Raw genomic sequence first — 17,411 nt, 5'->3', positions numbered from 1 at the left:
ACCTTGACCCACAAGCTTTTCATTATATTTTCTCTCCCCTGTCCCCTGGGGAGGGACAAGAGTGAGCAAGCGGCTGCATGGTGCTTAGCTACTGGCTTGGGCTAAACCACGACAAACAGTACTTGCCTTGGCTTGGAGTTATTACGTTTCTGTCTTTGAATGTCTCAATACTAAGACACAACTTACAGCTGAAGCCCCGATTTAAGTCTCGTCTTAGCATCGCTGCATGTGCATTATCCCTCACCTCCCATCTTCTTCAGTACACATTTTTTCCCTTCTGAGCCTCTTTGCCTCCACTTCTAATTTATTTATTTTCTCAATAACATATTTTAGCTGCCAAACAACTACCACCTTAAGCCAAGGAAACCTGAAGACTGTATGGACTGTGTTTATTGCTGTCTCACGGTTAATTTTGTTTGTTAGATGTAGGATGAGGAAATAGCATTGCTCTCTGTCTAGTTAGGTAGTAGCTGATTGCAGACTGTTTGGGGTGGTTGGCAAGTGATTGACATTAATTTCTACTGATAGGATACACAACTGTCAGGCATAAAATCGGGCTTTTCCAAAGATGGACTGACTCTTGCTGGCAAAGTACAGCATGAAGTTGCTCAGTCCTGCTTTGCCCAGGAGGAAGCGTGGTGTTTATGCCCAGACTTGCAGAGACCTTTGTAATGGTGGCAGAGGCAGTTCTATAGAACAGTCTTGCTTCAAAAATATAAAATAAAAGCAGCACAACTTCCCTTCTTGTGCACCCAGATATGCACTTCCCTTTCCTAAACAGTACTCTGTACTCAGGGGAACTGAGTTAGCACTGGGCTTGAATCTTGACTGACTCCTGTATTTGCTCATGGTTTTTTTTTTTTTTTTTTTAATTGCAGTAGAGGAAAGATCAGCAGAGTTGTATCAGGGAGGAGAACATGCAAAAATATTTTAACTGATAAAAATACCTTTGTTTCTTATCTTCTTCACATCAGATACCGGCTTGCCACTACGGATTTCTAAAAAACATGCATGAATATTTTGGGTTGCTTTTTTCTTTAATTAGATGGATCAATGTGTAGTTTTATCTGACACCTTAATCTTTTTATGCAATATGGAGCTGTAGTATTTTGGTGACTCATGTTTGGATGAAGAGGTGAAACACCCCTACCTTGCATTCCTTTTAAAGTTATGTTTTAGTCATTAGCAATATCGCTTCAGCAATACTTACAGAAGAATTGTTGCTTCATTTTGATTGGTAAGCAAGTCCAGCCTGCTGTTTCACAGAACTTTTACCCAGTGGATATGTCTCTGGTAAAATCCTCCTGCAGGCAAAACTCAGGTCATGCAGTTCAGCTGCAGAGTTGAATTCCACTTGCTGGCTTGCTACTGAATTAGATGGGTAGAAGTAGGCCTAGATTTTTTTTTTTTAATGTATTTTTGTAAATAACAGTACAAGTGTTCTCAGACGGCTCATTTTCACTTACCTCTCTTACTAGCCTGATTTATTCTTTAGAAAAACTCCTATCCAAATTTAAGTTGGATGGAGAGGCATTCCTTTGCAGGTTTTCACCCCGCACTGGTTATTATCTGTGTTTGAATTAATGATTTAAAATGTCTTACCTTTCCATGTTTAAGCTTTCTTTATAAATCCCTGTGTTTGCTAAGCTGCCGGTGGTCAGTTAGTGGGTTGCATTGAGAGGACTTTGTATGTTCCTGGAGCTAGCTTGCTTGACTGAAATAATGTGTGTTTTGTTATAGAGAGCACAAAAGTATGCCAGTGCTGCACTGCAGGAACAGTGCCGACCTTCTTACGTGAAGAAAAAAATGGGGAAGTTATTTGCAGAGAAATATGGCATGGACATACCTCCCTTTGTAAGAAAAAATATAAATGAAGATGAAGCTTTATTTAAGTATGAACCTCCTTTTGGATTTCACAAGTTCTTTGACAAGCTTAAAAATCTCCTTGAACTCTTACCTGAGCATGATTTACCAGAAGATTTGAAGTCAAAACACTGTAAGCGTTGTGTTGTTGTTGGCAGTGGTGGAATTCTTCATGGATCAGAGCTGGGTCACTTGCTGAATCAGTTTGATATTGTTATAAGGTATGTATTTTACATTTAAGGGTTCCAACTACTTCAACTTTACTTTGAGCTGACTTTTTTTTTTTTAAAGTGAAAGTATCTTCAACATTTATGCAACTTACAAGGATATTTCTGAAAGTGCTTTTGGGAAATTTACTTTTGACTTGATGGAATTCAAAGTCTTAGGAGCAAAATAAATTCTGTCACAAGACAGAAATTCAGTGTAATTGTGGACCTCAGATAGAAAAAAAGCATGGACAGAAATGAGACAGAAACCAGTGAAATCATAGGCAATCCTGTTTTTACCCATTCATGTGTTTAAACTTTCAGAGGTAGTCTTTAGGACTCATCTCTGCCTTTTCTTCTGTAGTTAGGGTGCTTATTGGAAGGATTTTTTTATAACAGCTATTTCAAACACAATAAAAACTAATTGATGTTTCAGTTTGCAGTTTGCTTACACACTGTAGAGCATGCTTATCTTTCCTTATCTTTACAAGATCAGTGTGTGCTTTCTTTCATTACCTGTATTTTCTGATGTCTGAGTTAAATGAATATGTGGTCTGTATTCATGCCTTCTGAACATTACTGTTTGAACCCTCCTTCTTTCTATTTTAAATCATGTAAAGTCACAAATAAATTTAATACAGGCACTTTCCCAAGTTACTTGGTAAACTAGGACTTGCTCCTCTAAAAAGGGAAGACTTGATACAGTGAGTCAGTGTCTCTTATGCAAAGGTAAATAAACCTGTTAGCACGTAGAGGGGCAGAGAACAGGCGCTAACTGGTCTCCAAAATTCGGACTGGCACCATGAAGGCGACTTTTCTGTTGATATAGAAAAATTGGTGGGACTTAGGCTGTTCTACAGAACTGATGGAGCTGATGCCGTTCTTGGCAGTGCTGAGCTAGCATCTGAAATTTTTGATGAGCTAGAATGATGTAAACCCACAGGATACATTACATTGCATTGAAGAGATAATTTGAATGTCTGTCTGTGTAGTACTCATATACGTGTGTGTGTGTGTGTGTGTGTATAAAGATAATGCAGGCAACTTCCTGTGTGTTTTCTTCCTGTTTAAAGCCTCTCTGAGTTGGCACAAGGCAATGAATATAAAGTTCTGCAATGGTGTTTTAAGTTACTTTTCTATTCAGAATTTTCTTTTTGAAGTTTTCCACTTGTGCCAGTTAATCCAGAAATGGAATTGGCTTCCTCTCAAAGATAAGGAATGGATGAGCGTGTGAGGCGAGGAATGTGGAGATACTGAGAAAACACTGTACTCTGCCCTTTTAAAAATGTCTGGGCCAAATACAAGTTCTTTGCTTAGTGGCTGATGTTTTAATGAGATTGTAACCTATGCTTGTTAAAAACAGTTTCTCTCCATTGTGGGGTTTTGTGGTTTTTTTTTGGTAGGTTAAATGATGCGCCAGTTCAAGGATACACAGATGATGTTGGTAACAGAACTACTATACGGATGACTTACCCAGAAGGAGCCCCTCTTCCTGAACACGAGTACCCTCCTGATAGCTTGTTTGTGGCTGTTTTGTTTAAAAGTGTTGATTTCAATTGGCTTCAAGCGATGATAAAAAGTGAAACCTTGGTATGTAATGTGGCAGTGTTATATGCCTGTGATTTGTTTGTTCTTTTGTAATGCTTAGGAAGCTGACTAATCTGTTACTTCCCGTTTTATTATACTGAGGATTTTTTTTTTTAATTTCATGGGATTTTTAGGTACATCTCCTAGTTACAATTGGTACCAGCATTCATGTTGAAGCCCCATGCTGACAGTAACACTTTTTAACCTGCAGATATTGATGGTTCGCACCAAGCTACAGGACATACTGAGTGTTTACTAAAGTGGAATTCAGTTCACATGAGGTTTAAGTGACTTGTTCAAGTCTGCAGAGCCTGAAATAGAAATGAGGTTTCTGGACACTTGTCCTGTCCATTTTTTTTTTTTTTTTTTTTTAAACAGCTGAAGTCTGTGCTGCTACGATAGGCATACATACAGTCAATGTTTAATTGAAGCATCACAGGTGTTACTTCACATTTGTGTGTGGTTCCAAAATTAAGAGGTCGTTTATTTCTCACTGAATATTTAAAGAAGTGCAGAGATTCCTATGGAGCTGACAGAAGAGTTCCATGTTTCCAAACTCTCTTTAAATTGGTGGGTTTCACCTCTTTCAATTTGCAGGCAGATGATTTCTGCAAGTTGAAAACCAGTAGCTAGATTTCTCTGACCGCAGATTGAAAACAAGTGTTCTAAATTATTGAGAGAGATTTAGAAGAAAGCCTGTCAAGTTTTTGAACAGTTTGATACATACTAGTTTAGGTACTCCAAGTTCCCTTCTTAATTCTGTGATTTTTATACCGTGAGAACATGTGGAAGGTCTATTTAACATTGACCGTGACTGGCTACTACTACTTTAGTCCAGAGAGTGTGTGCAGGGATGTTGCCTTGTTTTGAATAATCTGAGTATGTTTTGTAGAGGGGAGATTTTTCTGAATGCATGAATTTGCACAGGTTTAAGAACTTCTGCTCCCTGACTTTTTGACCAGGCGATGTTGGTCTATGACCTTCCCTGCAGCAGTGTGGTAATTCTGATGACCAGCAGCTTTTTAACTTGAGTTGAATCCGTAACTTGTTTTACAAGCTCTCTGACTATTTAATGTTTTGAGGTTTGGTTTTGAAGAATGATTAGTACAAGGATGGCTTTCTGTATTAAAATTTGTTTTGGGGGAATTGAAAGAGTGATTGCTTTTTGTCATCTGCCATGTCCTCTGTTAGTGAGTTACAAGGTTGAAGTATGTGCTTTATGAAAAACATACCTCTTCTTGTTTTGCATGGCTTAGCAGCAGATCTGCTCATTCCCACCTTCTTCCTTGCTCTGTTTTTTTTTTTTTTTTTTTGCTGGTGTGGCGAGCCAGTTTTGGCAACTGATCTGGGAATGGATATACTGGAGAGAGCCCACCAAAGGGCCACAAAGATGATTAAGGGACTGGAGCACCTCTCCTATGAGAAAAGGCTGAGAGAGATGAGACTGTTTAGCCTAGAGAAAAGAAGGCTCAGAGGGAAATCTTACTAATGTGTATAAATACCTGAAGGGAAGATGCAAAGAGGATAGAGGCAGGCTCTTTTCAGTGGTGCCCAGTGACTGGACCAGAGGCAGTGGGCACAAACTGAAACACTGGAGGATCCCTCTGGACATCAGGAAACACTCTTAACTGTGAGGGTGACCAAGCACTGGTACAGGTTGCCCAGGGAGGTTGTGGAGTCTCCATCCTTGGAGATATTCAAAAGCCATCTGGACATGGTCCTGGCTAGCCAGCTCTAGGTGTCCCTGCTTGAGCAGGAGTGTTGGACCACTTGACCTCCAAAGTCCCTTCCAGCCTCAGCCACTCTGTGGTTCTGTGAACTGAAAACCTACTTCTGCTTTCAAGTACTGGGCTTTCAATTGGATCAGCTCTCTGTGCAGGCATTGGTACTTCAGTAAACTGATGCAGAGCACAGGTGGGAAGACAGGACCATGGCAACCTAGTTTTGATCAGTTTAAGCTGCTGCAGAGTGGTATGTTAGGGTAGCAGTAAGCCTGTTTAAAAAATATAGGTCTATGTTGCAGCTGTATAAGTTTTATAATTTGCTTTTGGGATTACATGGAAAGACTTGCAAAATGAACCTGATTTATTATTTTTTTTCATTAGCATGCATCTAATTGACTGCAAGTGGCACGAGATCAGAATCTAGTTCGCTGAGTCTTGTGTAAATCCTCTTCTGAAGTGTTTCATTTATCACTAGGTGGTTGCTGTCAAACAACAGCTGTTCACTTCAAAGCCTGAGCAAAATTATTTTAAATCTAGCGCTTGCTTCAGAATGCCTGGTTAATGTTCGTGGAAAACTGCAGTTCCCTTTCCCATTTCTTTAAATTCTACTGCATGCTCAGTTGTGCTGGGGGAAGTACAAAGACCCTGGAGGTGCCGGTGGCTGATTAAACACAAAGTGCAGTCAAATATTCAGAATAAACAACTTTCCCCCCTGCTGTCCTCTATCCAATTCCAAATACTTAGAAGGTTTTTCCTCTTTTGGGTCGGTCACTTGAGCTGTACGCTGAACCCACCTTAGCTATAAATTGTTTCCTGAATTTCTCAGAATTACTGATGAGTTCTTTAATTTGTATACTGTCTGCCAGACACTTTGCAGTCTGTTTGCCTTTGCTGAACTATTTTTTTTCTTTCTCTTAGCCTCTGTGGGTGCGACTCTTCTTCTGGAAGGAGGTTGCTGAGAAAATTCCTCTTACGTCAAAGCAGTTTCGGATTCTGAATCCAGTCATCATCAAAGAGACAGCTTTGGACATTTTACAGTTCCCTGAACCTCGATCAAAATTCTGGGGTTGGGATAAGGTAAGAAGCTTCCTTTTAGGAGAAGGAGACTATAAAATACAAAGAAAAAAAATAAAGAAGTGAAAACAGTGTTGGGCTCTTCATTCAATAGAGTTTCTCTGCAATTTCAGAGCTGGTCTCGAGTGATAGGGGAATTAATGTGCTTTCAAAGACTCTTGCATTTTTTAATATAAGTCAAAGTAGGATTTCAGCTGACCTTTTTAGATAAGATACTATGCATGTGCACATTGACATGAAACGGCCTGTTTTGCAAAGCATTCAGATGCACTGAGATGTAAATTCGTTCCAGTATGTGTTCACTCACATTGTGACTGGCATTGAATATTCAAAACACGCATTTGAAGTATGTTAAGTGTGTTAAGAGCCACTCTGTTAAGTCAAACCAGCAATCAGCTATGGACACATGTGTCTCCAGCTGTGGGGAAAGCAGAGAGAGTACAGAAACCAGGCCAGTGGAAAGCAACCTTCCAGCTGTTGGAATTGTTCTGTATGCCAGTGTGCTCAATAGGAACTGATGGGTACAGCCTCCCTCTGTGTCCTTCACTCCAGCAGTAGTATGGAGTGATCAATTGCTCAGTTTAATTATACAGTGCATTTTTGTTATTTTAATTATTTGAGAAATTCATGTCACTAGTTCTCTTCAACTGTGAGAAATACTGAATAACAATCATCTTTTTACCTTTTGTGTGGAAGTGTTTAATGATAGTGTTACGGCACAGAGGTTTGAAGGATCTTCTGACATTTATTTACAGAAAGAACGGAACATACCAAGCTACCTGTCTTTTAGTTGTGTTGTAGTATACTTGCCTTCTTCACGGGTTATTCAGTGAAGAGTCATATGAGGAATACTGTTAGAGAGCCTGTTGCTCAAGACTAGAGTAAGCATACGTCAAGAAATGTCAATTTTAACTGCATGTCAGGAATTGTTTGAGTGTTTGGAGCAAGGGTTCACTTGTAGTTTAACTACACAGTAATACATAGTAATATATAATATGTAATATATAGAATATTGCCTTCACAGAAAAAAAATTTAGAGTTGACAGCCAAAAGTCTTGTTAGAGGCAAATCCTCAAGTTGTATTAGTATTTGGCCCTAAGTTTTTAGTTTTACTTGATCATTTAATGTATTTTTAGTTTTAGTTGTAATTTACTTTAGTTGTAATTGATTGTTTAATTGATTGCAGTTTTAAGTGAGGAGAGGGAATAGACAAATTACAATATTTTTGTAAAGTGTTTATAAAACTGACGAAGGAGAATATACTTGAACTCAACAGGCTTCTTTTCCCCCTCTTTTTTAGAATGTGCCTACAATTGGGGTCACAGCAGTGGTTCTGGCCACACACTTATGTGATGAAGTGAGCCTAGCAGGATTTGGATATGACCTCGATCAGCCCAGCACACCTTTGCACTATTACAACAACCTCTGCATGGCTGCCATGAACGGACAAACTATGCACAATGTGACAAGCGAAACAAAATTCCTGCAAAAACTGATCAAAGAAAAAGTTGTCAAAGACCTCACTGGGGGGATACATTGTGAATTCTGCGGCAAGGACAGCTAGTGACTGAAGAGCAACGTGATTTGGATTTGTTAAATTTCCAGAGGTTCAGCTGGAACAACCTTTTCACTGTCTCAAGTAGTTCTTTAAAATGTGTATAGAATGGACCTGGAATCTCTGCTGCCTTTTTAAATGTCAAGTTCAATTTGTTGGACTTATAAATTTTTTTCTGCTGTCAGATTTTACTTTGCACATTCTTGTGGATAACTGTGTAAATATAACTTGGAGTTGAAAAAGATCAATTTAAAATATTTAATGTTTTAAGTTGTCTGAAGAAAAGCAGAGTTTTTGTTTTCAGATGGATATAGTACGCACAACACTAGCCTGAGTTCCCTAACAGTGTGCAAGAGTTTGTTTTCCACTGAACTACTGTCTTTGTTGATCCAGTTCTTGGTGTATGACTCCTTTTCATGCGTACCATGAAAAGAAAGGCGTATGCTTCTCAAGTCTCTCATTTCTTGCAACTTGAGCGTTGTGTTTCCCCCTCAAATACGTATATTTTAGTTTTGTGCTAATTTTTTTGAGGTGGGTGGAGGGGAAGTGTGGGAGTGGAGGTGAAGAAAAAGAAACCGTTGTGGCCACAACTGAGTAGTAAGTACTTTGGCCTTCATGGTTGATATTAAAATCATTGATGCATTAATGTATGGGTTAGAATCCTGCTTTATTGTGAGGAGTGTTTGGCCCAGAGCACGCTGTAAGAGGGTTTAGCCAGCAGGAGACTTTCCCCTGAATCAGATCTTTTGTCATTTCTGTTCCTTAAGACCCAGATAGATGTTTCTAACTACTTGTTTTGCAGCAGAGTTCAGCTATCCCAATTAAAGAAGTGGCGTTACTACAAAGTCTTGCTCTTCCCTGCCCTTCTTTTTTTAGAGTGCGTTGAGAATTGCTGGTTCTATAAAACACTGGTTTGTATAAATCTTCCATTTAGCAATAACAGAATCTGACTAGGCTAAAATTTCCATGGGTTCACTTTATGATCCTTTAGCAATTAATTACAGATATTGTAACCTTAATAGTTTACAATTATGATAACCCTTATGAACTCTAGTGTTAGTTATGTAATTGAAGGGAGAGATAGAGTTGTTGGTTTTCCTGGATCAGCTTTTAAGTGAGCAATTGGGTGAGTGTGTGTAAGTTAAGAAGAAAATAACTTTGAGGAAGTAGCATGATCTAGGAGCGAGCTAGATAACTGCTGAAAGCAGCATATTAAAAAAAAAAAAAGCTATAAATATATGTTCTTGTGACTGGAAATCAGTGTATTGCGAAGAAACTGGACTGTGCAAAACTGCAAGCAGGATTTGGTGTCCATTTTCATTTCCTTACCAGTAGAGTAGTAGGTATGACTGAGTAGTGTATTGCACTGAGTAGTGTTACACAATCTGCAGTACGTGAAAGATGCTTTATTTGGGAACAAAAGCTTGTTAGCAAATTGATCAAAGGTTGACCTGGAAACATTGTTTGTAGTCATAGACTGTCCACATGGTGAACATTCCCGCTTTTTATTTTGTTATGGGCTGAGATGTGAATGTCGTTGTAGCTTTAAATTTTCAGAATACTGATGTGTGAAAGCAGGATTAGGGTGGTTGGGGTTTTTTTTTTTTTTTTTTTTTTTTTGTTGTTCCCCCACGGTGGAGAGAAGTTCTAAAGGATGATAATGTTAGAAAGCGTGAGCAGCAGACTGATTCTGGCCATAAAAGGCAAAAAAATGACATCAGATCTGAAAGCGTAACTCTGAAGAAAGTTGTGGACCTCATCTTTCTGGAGTCCCCTGTACCTACATGTCCTTGACAGTCTGTTGTGGATGGTGAGCAAATTTGAAAATCAGATTCTTGTCTGTGGCACTGTTTGTGTTTATAGCAATAATACTAATCTAACTTCTCCTCCGTGAAACACATTAATTTTTGTACTAGCAATAAATTTCTAGTCTGTGTTTTTCTTGTAAGTATAATAATTATATTGTTTAATTTAAAAATATTTCATATGTGAAGAGTTTTATACAGATAGTCTTTTAGTTAATATATTAAAATGCGCTAAGTATTTTCTCCTGGTATTTAAACTGGAAGCAAAGTACCTTAATTTCATTTGGTATGAGTGAAGTTTTGGAAGATTTCAGAACATTTGTGTTGGGAGGACATCCTGAATACACTGAAAGTAGGTGTTTCAGAGCACTTGGTTCCTCACCAGTTTGCTTTACTCAGTAACTTAAAAATAATCAGTTGATTGATGTAAATGCCAATAGCTTTTTGGAGATGCTGTATTTACTGTCAAATTCTCAAATTATGTTGATGCAGGATTAGATTACTTTCCCACCAGTGTCATGGCTCGTGTAAAACATTGTTCTCCATGGTAGCGTGTCCTGCATTGAATTTGCCTGTGCAGGCTTGACTATCTGTGAAATGGCAGCAAAGTTCAGGTTGCAAAAAGCAATAAACTGATGAAACCACTTTCTACTTATGTATTTGTCTCACAGTTTGCAATTTATTCTGCCTCCTTTATTAAGGAATTTACGTGTCTTAATGGTCCAACTGAAAGTCTTGATGCAATCCTGGGCATCCCACTCAAGCAGAGGAGAGTTAGTGGCTGATGATAACTCTTCTTTTATTTATGCCTTTTTAATACTTGTAAGTGGAGCTATGTGTCTCTGGTGCCTGGAAGAGAGAATCCATCTGAACACTGACCATATCATAGGCTTCCAGGATTTTCAGGTTAATGTGGATGAGAATATTTGAGACTGGATTTTGGCACTGGTCTTAAATTTGAGGATGTCTCCTTCAACGCTGGAGACAGATTGTAGCTTCTGGTCTGTGCTTCAGTCTTGCTGGAGGTGAGGTAAGAGCAAAAACTCAGCCTGTGTCTGTGCTGCTGTGGCCCAGATCTTACGCTTTGCAAATACTCTGCACCATCCCGTGTAGATAGGCCTTAATGCTGTTTGCTTAAAAAGTCAACGAAGAATTTGGGAACTTCTGCTTGTAAATCTCCCCTCTGCATAGGAGCTGTCACTGTTCTGTATGTGTCTGACCTGTTCTGATGCTGAATTTTTTTTTGTGGTTCCTGTACAGGGAACACAACTTCAACTTTGTTGTCCCTTGAATTTAGAGTGGTTGGTAAGTACTTGCATTATCTGTTACGGTCTTTCGGGTGACATAAGTAGAAATTCTCTGAAAGTTCCTGAAGCTGTAGGAGTTACGTTTGTAGACAAATGTAGGTACATCCTGGTCACAGCAGGTTTGAGCGGTTCAGCGTCAGCTTTGCCCCACGTCTCATGAGCTGTTGGAAGGTAGGTGACCTGCTCAGAGATTCCCTGAGGGGCTTGGTCACATCACACCTAAAACTCCCTGTATGTCTCATTGCACACAAAAGTGCTTTTCTTGCTACAAGCAGAGAGTCCAGTATTCTCTGGCTCCTTGGCTATTTTCTTCATTTTCCCTACACCAGCCCTGTGAGCAGGGACTGAAGCACCCACCCCACGTGCCCGCTGGTGGTGTGGATCACAAACTTGGGTATCGAGTGCGTGTCTGCATTTCAGCATGTCCCCAGCCGAAAGGTCTGTGTCACAAGATGAGTGCTCTTACTGTTTGACCAAAACTTCCCACATTATGTATGTAGATAATCCTCCCCACCGCTCCTGAGAAGGAGCCGCAGTGGCTCTGTGCTGGTATCAGCGGTGAGGGATCTGTTTGGGAATTCTGCTCAAATGCTACCTGTATTCCTTGCACCTCTCTGTATCAAAAGTGTTGCACTTGGGTGCGAAAAGCAACATTTTTTTTAATTAAAAAGAATACAATAAGATGCCTTCCTTCAAGCACAACAAAGGATCTTTCGGTGGGGGCCTAGTATGCGTTCCTCGCAAGCTGGAGTTCAAACTTTATCACGTGTAGGGTCACAACACCATCAGTGGCAGCTCTGATGGTCAAGGTAGGAGGCAGGTGTTAAGCCAACGGTGCTGTGACAACTTTTGTGGTTTATATTCGTACGCAAAGTTAGGAATTGGTGGGACTGGGTTTTCAGGTGGAGAGGCAGCACCTGTGGACTCTGTTAATCTCTTCAGCTACCTGCTTGTTCCAGCTGATTGACCCTTTTCTTCTTGCTCAAGCACTTGTTAAAGCACAAAGAAGCAATGCACAAAGAACTCCTGTGATTGAATCTTGATTGAAATTCTCATACCTGTTAACACTTGCATTTTCCAGCCTGTGAACTGGAATTAGAGCTGCTCACGCTTGGAGGGTTGAGCAGGGCTGACCTCCCTTTGGGGTCATCTGCCTGGTCATTCGTTCTCACAGCCTGCCTCCCTTGCGCTCAAGCCAAAACTAACTTGTTTCCAAGCACCTACATGTGCCTTTGAGGAGAACAAAGCCCTCTTGTCCAGTGCAGCCACTCCAGCTTCCTCCTCGTGGGCAGCAAGGACCCCTGGCCTTGGAAAGGAGGTGCTTCCAGTGGCCTGGAACGGTTTTGGCAGCAGTCACGGGCTGGAGCTGCTCGTTGGAAGGGGCTGCCAAGGGTCAACAGCAATGTGATGGGCAAGTTGCAGAAAAATAAACTTTTTTTTTTTTTCCCCCCATCCTTTTGACAAAGGAAAACTATAAATACAGGCAGGCACTGCAGTGCTAGGCATTGCAGGCTTCTTTCTCAGCAGTCTTTACTTTCCTACTGTAGCTAAAATAATGATGCTGTGGCCCAAGGAAGTCTTGAGCCCCAGCTTGGACCTTGAGTATGTAAGCCATTCCTGAGAGGGAAGCAGAAACAAGGTGCCTTGCAAATATCTCCTTTTCTCCAACCTGTTTCTGCCTGATCTCAGCTTAAAAAGGAGAAAAAAAAAAAAAAAAAGCACATTTTGCAGAAGCTCTAGTTATTTCCCCGCCACCACCTCAAGCTGAGTTAAGGATGAGAGGATGTGAGGACCTGGTAGATCCAGTACAGAAACTGCAAAGGAGTTTTTCCTCTGCAAGACCTGGATTGTTGCTCATTGTTTTTTCCCCTTGTGTCCCCATTTGGTTCTGCCCCCTTTATTTTGGGCCATCAATATGTTTTGTTGTTTTTCATGCCATTTTTCTCCCTTCTCTGCTGCCCTGTTGTGCTCCTGTGTGCCACGCTGGGCTGTGATATCTCTGGTCTCCTCTGGAGGCTGACACACTGGAGAAGTTCAGGTGGAAATGGTTTGTGCCCAAGGGATGTGAAGGTATTTTTTTATGGGGTTAAGAGGCTGCAGCAGAGAAATCTGAGAAAAGGAGTTGGGAAAACAAGGGGTACGGTGGGGGGGGAGGTTTGGGACAAGCAGGCCTGGTGGGGAATGAAACCAGGACCTTGACAGTGGGCTGGAGAAGGCAGGAGTTCACATCTCATTTGAACGTCCAAGTGTGGCCCTAGCGATGCCTCTGCAGCCGGACAGCAGCTGCTGGGATCGACCCTCTGTAGCACTGTGTGCCGGGGCCTTTCATGCTGCTGTAACGTAAATAACCAGAAAATCACTCACTAAAAATCGGTGGCCAATCTCTCTTCCTGCCAAGGAGAGCAGATGCTCATGAGAAGCAGCTGGTGTGATTTTTTTTTTTGGCTGTTGCTGTACCTGCAGGAAAAGATCAGGACATGGGTCTGGGGCAGTTTTATGACCCTTCTGTGCTGCTCTGTTAGGGAGAGATTTGCAGGTTGTTGTAGTTGGTAGTATCACACCTTTTCATGCAAAATCTTCAGAAAGGAAGAAGGGTTGGTTTGTGCTAGCAGTCGAGTATCAAGATGACCGTGGGCTTTTTCAGTTTTATGGCTGAGCGGAGAGATCTGGGGTTATTTTTAAGCAAGTCCTTTTCTGTTTATAGAGGCTGTTAATCAGGACAGATCGCGGCTTAGCTCAAAACCCCAAGTGGTTTTCCTCTGCCTGGTCACGAGGGCCTGAAGCCTGTCACCGTTCCTCCCATCTGGTTTTATCAGGCTTGATTTCTAAGCCTAATTTTCCCCCCTGGATGGTCCGTCTCCCATGTCACCAGCCAGCGACTTCTGCCAGCTCATTGCTGGCTCTGGCCGCTTCTCAGAAGTGGATGGATGAATGTCAGTTTGGAGCTCTGCAGCTTGGGGGAGACATTTGGGGGGTATCCTGGGCTGGAACCTCCTGCTGCAAAGGGACAATCCTGGCCATTGGTGTCCCATAATGTTTCACACTCAGTCTGCGTAAGAAATGTCAATGATTCTACATCCCTGGGTACCAAAACAGATGTCTCCATGCCGGACAGCAGACCTGGAGGCTCACAAATAAGAGACGATGAATTTTACACCATGGTATAAAAGCAAATGCGGTGAAGCGGTGCATGAGAGCAGTGCCAAGGAGGGCTCCCTTCGGTCAGAAAATGCAGCTTGGGCTTTTCTGGCAGCTGAGCCTGAGGCAAGAATTTCATACTTGCAGAAGAGTTGGAGATGAGAAGGCGTGTAGCCCCATCTAGTGCTTTGGCCTGAATCGTGCTGCTGAGCTGGGATGTGCACGTGTGGCCGAGGTCCTCCTCCAGCTGCCGTGCGCCGTTTGGAAGGATCAAAGCAGAAAATAAAAACCCAAACCCTTAACCGCTAACGCAACACATGTGGGCTGGGTGCTGGAAGGTAAGCCTGAAGTGAGAGCTGTGGAAACGAGCTGTTTACCTTGCTCAACGCGCAAGTGGAGCTCAAGAGAAGGACCTTTATCCCATGGCTGAGTATCAAATACAGTCAGCTGCTGTCCCATCCTTTGCTGTCCAGCACAGCAAAGGATGCAACCAAGGTGGCAAATATCAACCTCCACCCAGGCCTGGCACTCTCCAGGAGGAGCGAAGGGTTTTTTAAATCAGGTAATGTTTTATTGGATTGCAAATTCAATTTCTTTAATCTGTGTAGGCGTGAATGTAGTAAAATAATATATTATTATCCAGTTTGTATTATCTATCTGTATCTAATAATATTTCTAAATTCCCTTTCCTCAGAGTCAAAGTCTCCGTTGATGGTCCAGGAGCTGGACCAAGGCAGGATATCTGAGAGCTGCTAAAGGACCTGTGTGTCTGACTCTGCACCTGTGTGTCCCTTGCCTGGGACAAATCTTCCTAAATCAGGCATCTAAAGAAGAGCCAGGAGCGCAGGGTAAGGGCAAGATGGGTCACGGAGCTCTTGGATAGGAAGGGTGTAAAGTGACAATCGAGGGATGGATAACGAGTTTTCTCCCTGTCTTGCAGTGGGTTTGTGTGTGATGTTTGGTAGCTCGTCAGTGATGAGCCTGTTTGACTACAGAAATGTTTCTGTGGGTGGTGGCTGTTGGGGTGGAGCATGTGAAGCGAGGTGTGGACGGAGGGCACAGCTGTAGCAAAGCCACCTGAAGAGGTGGGACGCGCTACGTGGGCTGGAGGGAGGAGAGCTGATGTCCCCATTCCTACTCACTGTGTACCCACAGACTCCAGTCTGTGTCCTCCAAGCAGAGCATCACTCGCCTTTAGCACTGGTGGCACTTGGGTCACCAGAATACAGCACCAGTCCTGGATCTACTGCCCACACCTGGAGAAAAATAATCGTGGTTCTTCACACTCTGCATAGAGCTATTTAGGTTTGTCCCTTCTTTATTTATTTTTCTTCCTCTGATGTTTGCATGGAAAATGAGTGGGAGACACCACTTAGTGATTTAGGATGTTTGTATTTTTTTTAGTCTCCTCCTCCCTGCTCTGGTGTTTAAGAGCATTTGGGCGAAGGGAATTTATTCTACTCCCTCAGCCCAGTTCAGGATCCTGGGGCCTGGAAGGGGCAGTTTGGGATGTGTTTGCAGGTTACACGGACAGGGAAAGTCACTGCTCAGCTGTGACGCTGCTGCTCCAGCAGTGTAGAAGGAAAAACACAAAACTGGTCACTTTGTGTTTGAGGTTGGTGAAGACAGAAGCGTGGAGCTTGCCTGCCAAGGTAGGAACTCATCAGACCTCTTCAGAACAGTCCAAAAAACACCAATGCCTTTACCAGAAACCCTGAATCTCTGAGGATCCAACACAGTGTTTTGGAGATAACAGTCAAGGTCTCTGCCACCTCCTGCCCTGAGCCTGCTTTGTGCAGCTTCTGAAGAACCACCTCACGGTCTTGATCAGCCAGATCTGGTGGTCCTTCCCCGCACACGGAGGAGTCTCCATGCTTCCTCCCTTAAGTTCATGTCTTTCCCCTACTCTGGGAACTGGCACCAAGTCACAGAGCAGCAGAGATGCTGTGACCCTCAGCTGCCTCCGTAGCACCTGGAAGTGCCTTTCTGGGAGGCAGGTGCCCCAAGTGCAGCCCAGCATGGTTCCTGTCCCCTTCTGTGGGCTCAGGAATGAGCTCTCCTTCGTACACAGTGTAATTCGCTCTTGGTTCAGTGGTTGCACCCATGAACCCTGCAGAAATGACCTCAAATGGGATCTCAGCCCTTTGACTGCCAGCCTGAAGCTCTGGCTACTGCTGGATGCAGAACCACGGGTTGCTCAGAAGGTCTGTCCTCCTAGGATTTGTAGAGCACTGGGGTTTGGTATCATTTGAAGGAATTTCTCCTGAATTTTATTCCCTTCCAGCAGGAGAAAGTGGAAGAAGACACTTGAGACAGAGATTTTATGATGCAACTTTGGATGTGGGAACGCATGTGCAGGATTACTGATGCCTCCTGCTCCAGCCTTCATGAGCATACAGGCTGTAGCTCATGATTCTCAGAGGTCTGTAGACAGCAGGAATCTTCTGGATCTGAGAAAAGTTGTGATTTATCTGCATGGGAATGTCTGGGCAGCCATAATGGACAGGATAACAGTGATGCATGTAAAATCTTCAGCAGCCAGGACACCAGCTATGGTGCTTAAGTTTGTTCCTTGCTTCGGTGCACATAGTTGGTAAACCAGAGCTCGTTTGGTGGTGGCTAATGTTGCAGCTCATCTCAGTGCTGATGCATCTCTGTGTGAGACAGTTTCAGCAGACTGCTGATGCTACAGGCAAGTGGAGAGGAGATCAGGACTAAGCCCCGGGAAAAGCCTGAGCCCACGAGGTTGTAGCGATGAGTCAGTCTTGATCTGACACAGATGCGTCTCTTATGTTGGGTACTCACAGTGAGTCCTCTTCAAGAGAAGACTTGAAATCGATAGTGTTTCCTAGTTCTCTGCTGTGAAGTTGCCACAGAGGTCGTTTAGGACCTCATCCAAAGCCCACTAAAATGCAGAGGCTCAGTGACTTCAACAGGCTCAGGACCATGTCGGAAGGAGCCAGCTTCCCAGAGCAATAAAATACTCCAAGCCATGGTAGCTCCGCACAGGCGTAGTGCCGTAGGAAGGAAGGTGCCATGCAGAAACCAAGCAGTTATGTGACTTTTGGGGTTGTACCTGCTCACTTGTTAGGGATTCGTTAGCACCAGGGTGAAGGTACTGGGTGTTTGCCTGCTGAATTCACCCAAACCCT

General features: G+C 42.6%; 1 protein-coding gene across 3 annotated transcripts in view; it reads left to right on the top strand.

The window, feature by feature from the left end:
• The window catches only part of ST3GAL5 (ST3 beta-galactoside alpha-2,3-sialyltransferase 5), a 31,803-nt gene extending 21,334 nt beyond the window's left edge, over positions 1 to 10,469 (top strand). For all 3 annotated transcript variants that reach the window (XM_086747622.1, XM_086747621.1, XM_086747620.1), the window contains exons 4-7: positions 1,741 to 2,084; positions 3,473 to 3,659; positions 6,299 to 6,457; positions 7,755 to 10,469. In XM_086747622.1, coding sequence (XP_086603748.1) covers positions 1,741 to 2,084; positions 3,473 to 3,659; positions 6,299 to 6,457; positions 7,755 to 8,018 — 954 coding nt within the window. In that variant the 3' untranslated portion in view covers positions 8,019 to 10,469. The remainder of the gene's footprint in view (positions 1 to 1,740; positions 2,085 to 3,472; positions 3,660 to 6,298; positions 6,458 to 7,754) is intronic.
• Positions 10,470 to 17,411: the final 6,942 nt, after the last annotated feature.

The sequence above is a fragment of the Chlamydotis macqueenii genome, chromosome 4, assembly GCF_036417535.1.
Source record: "Chlamydotis macqueenii isolate bChlMac1 chromosome 4, bChlMac1.mat, whole genome shotgun sequence".
Classification (NCBI taxonomy): Eukaryota; Metazoa; Chordata; class Aves; order Otidiformes; family Otididae; genus Chlamydotis; species Chlamydotis macqueenii.
The sequence above is the reverse complement of the archived record's forward strand: the minus strand, read 5'-3'. Positions and strand labels throughout refer to the sequence as shown.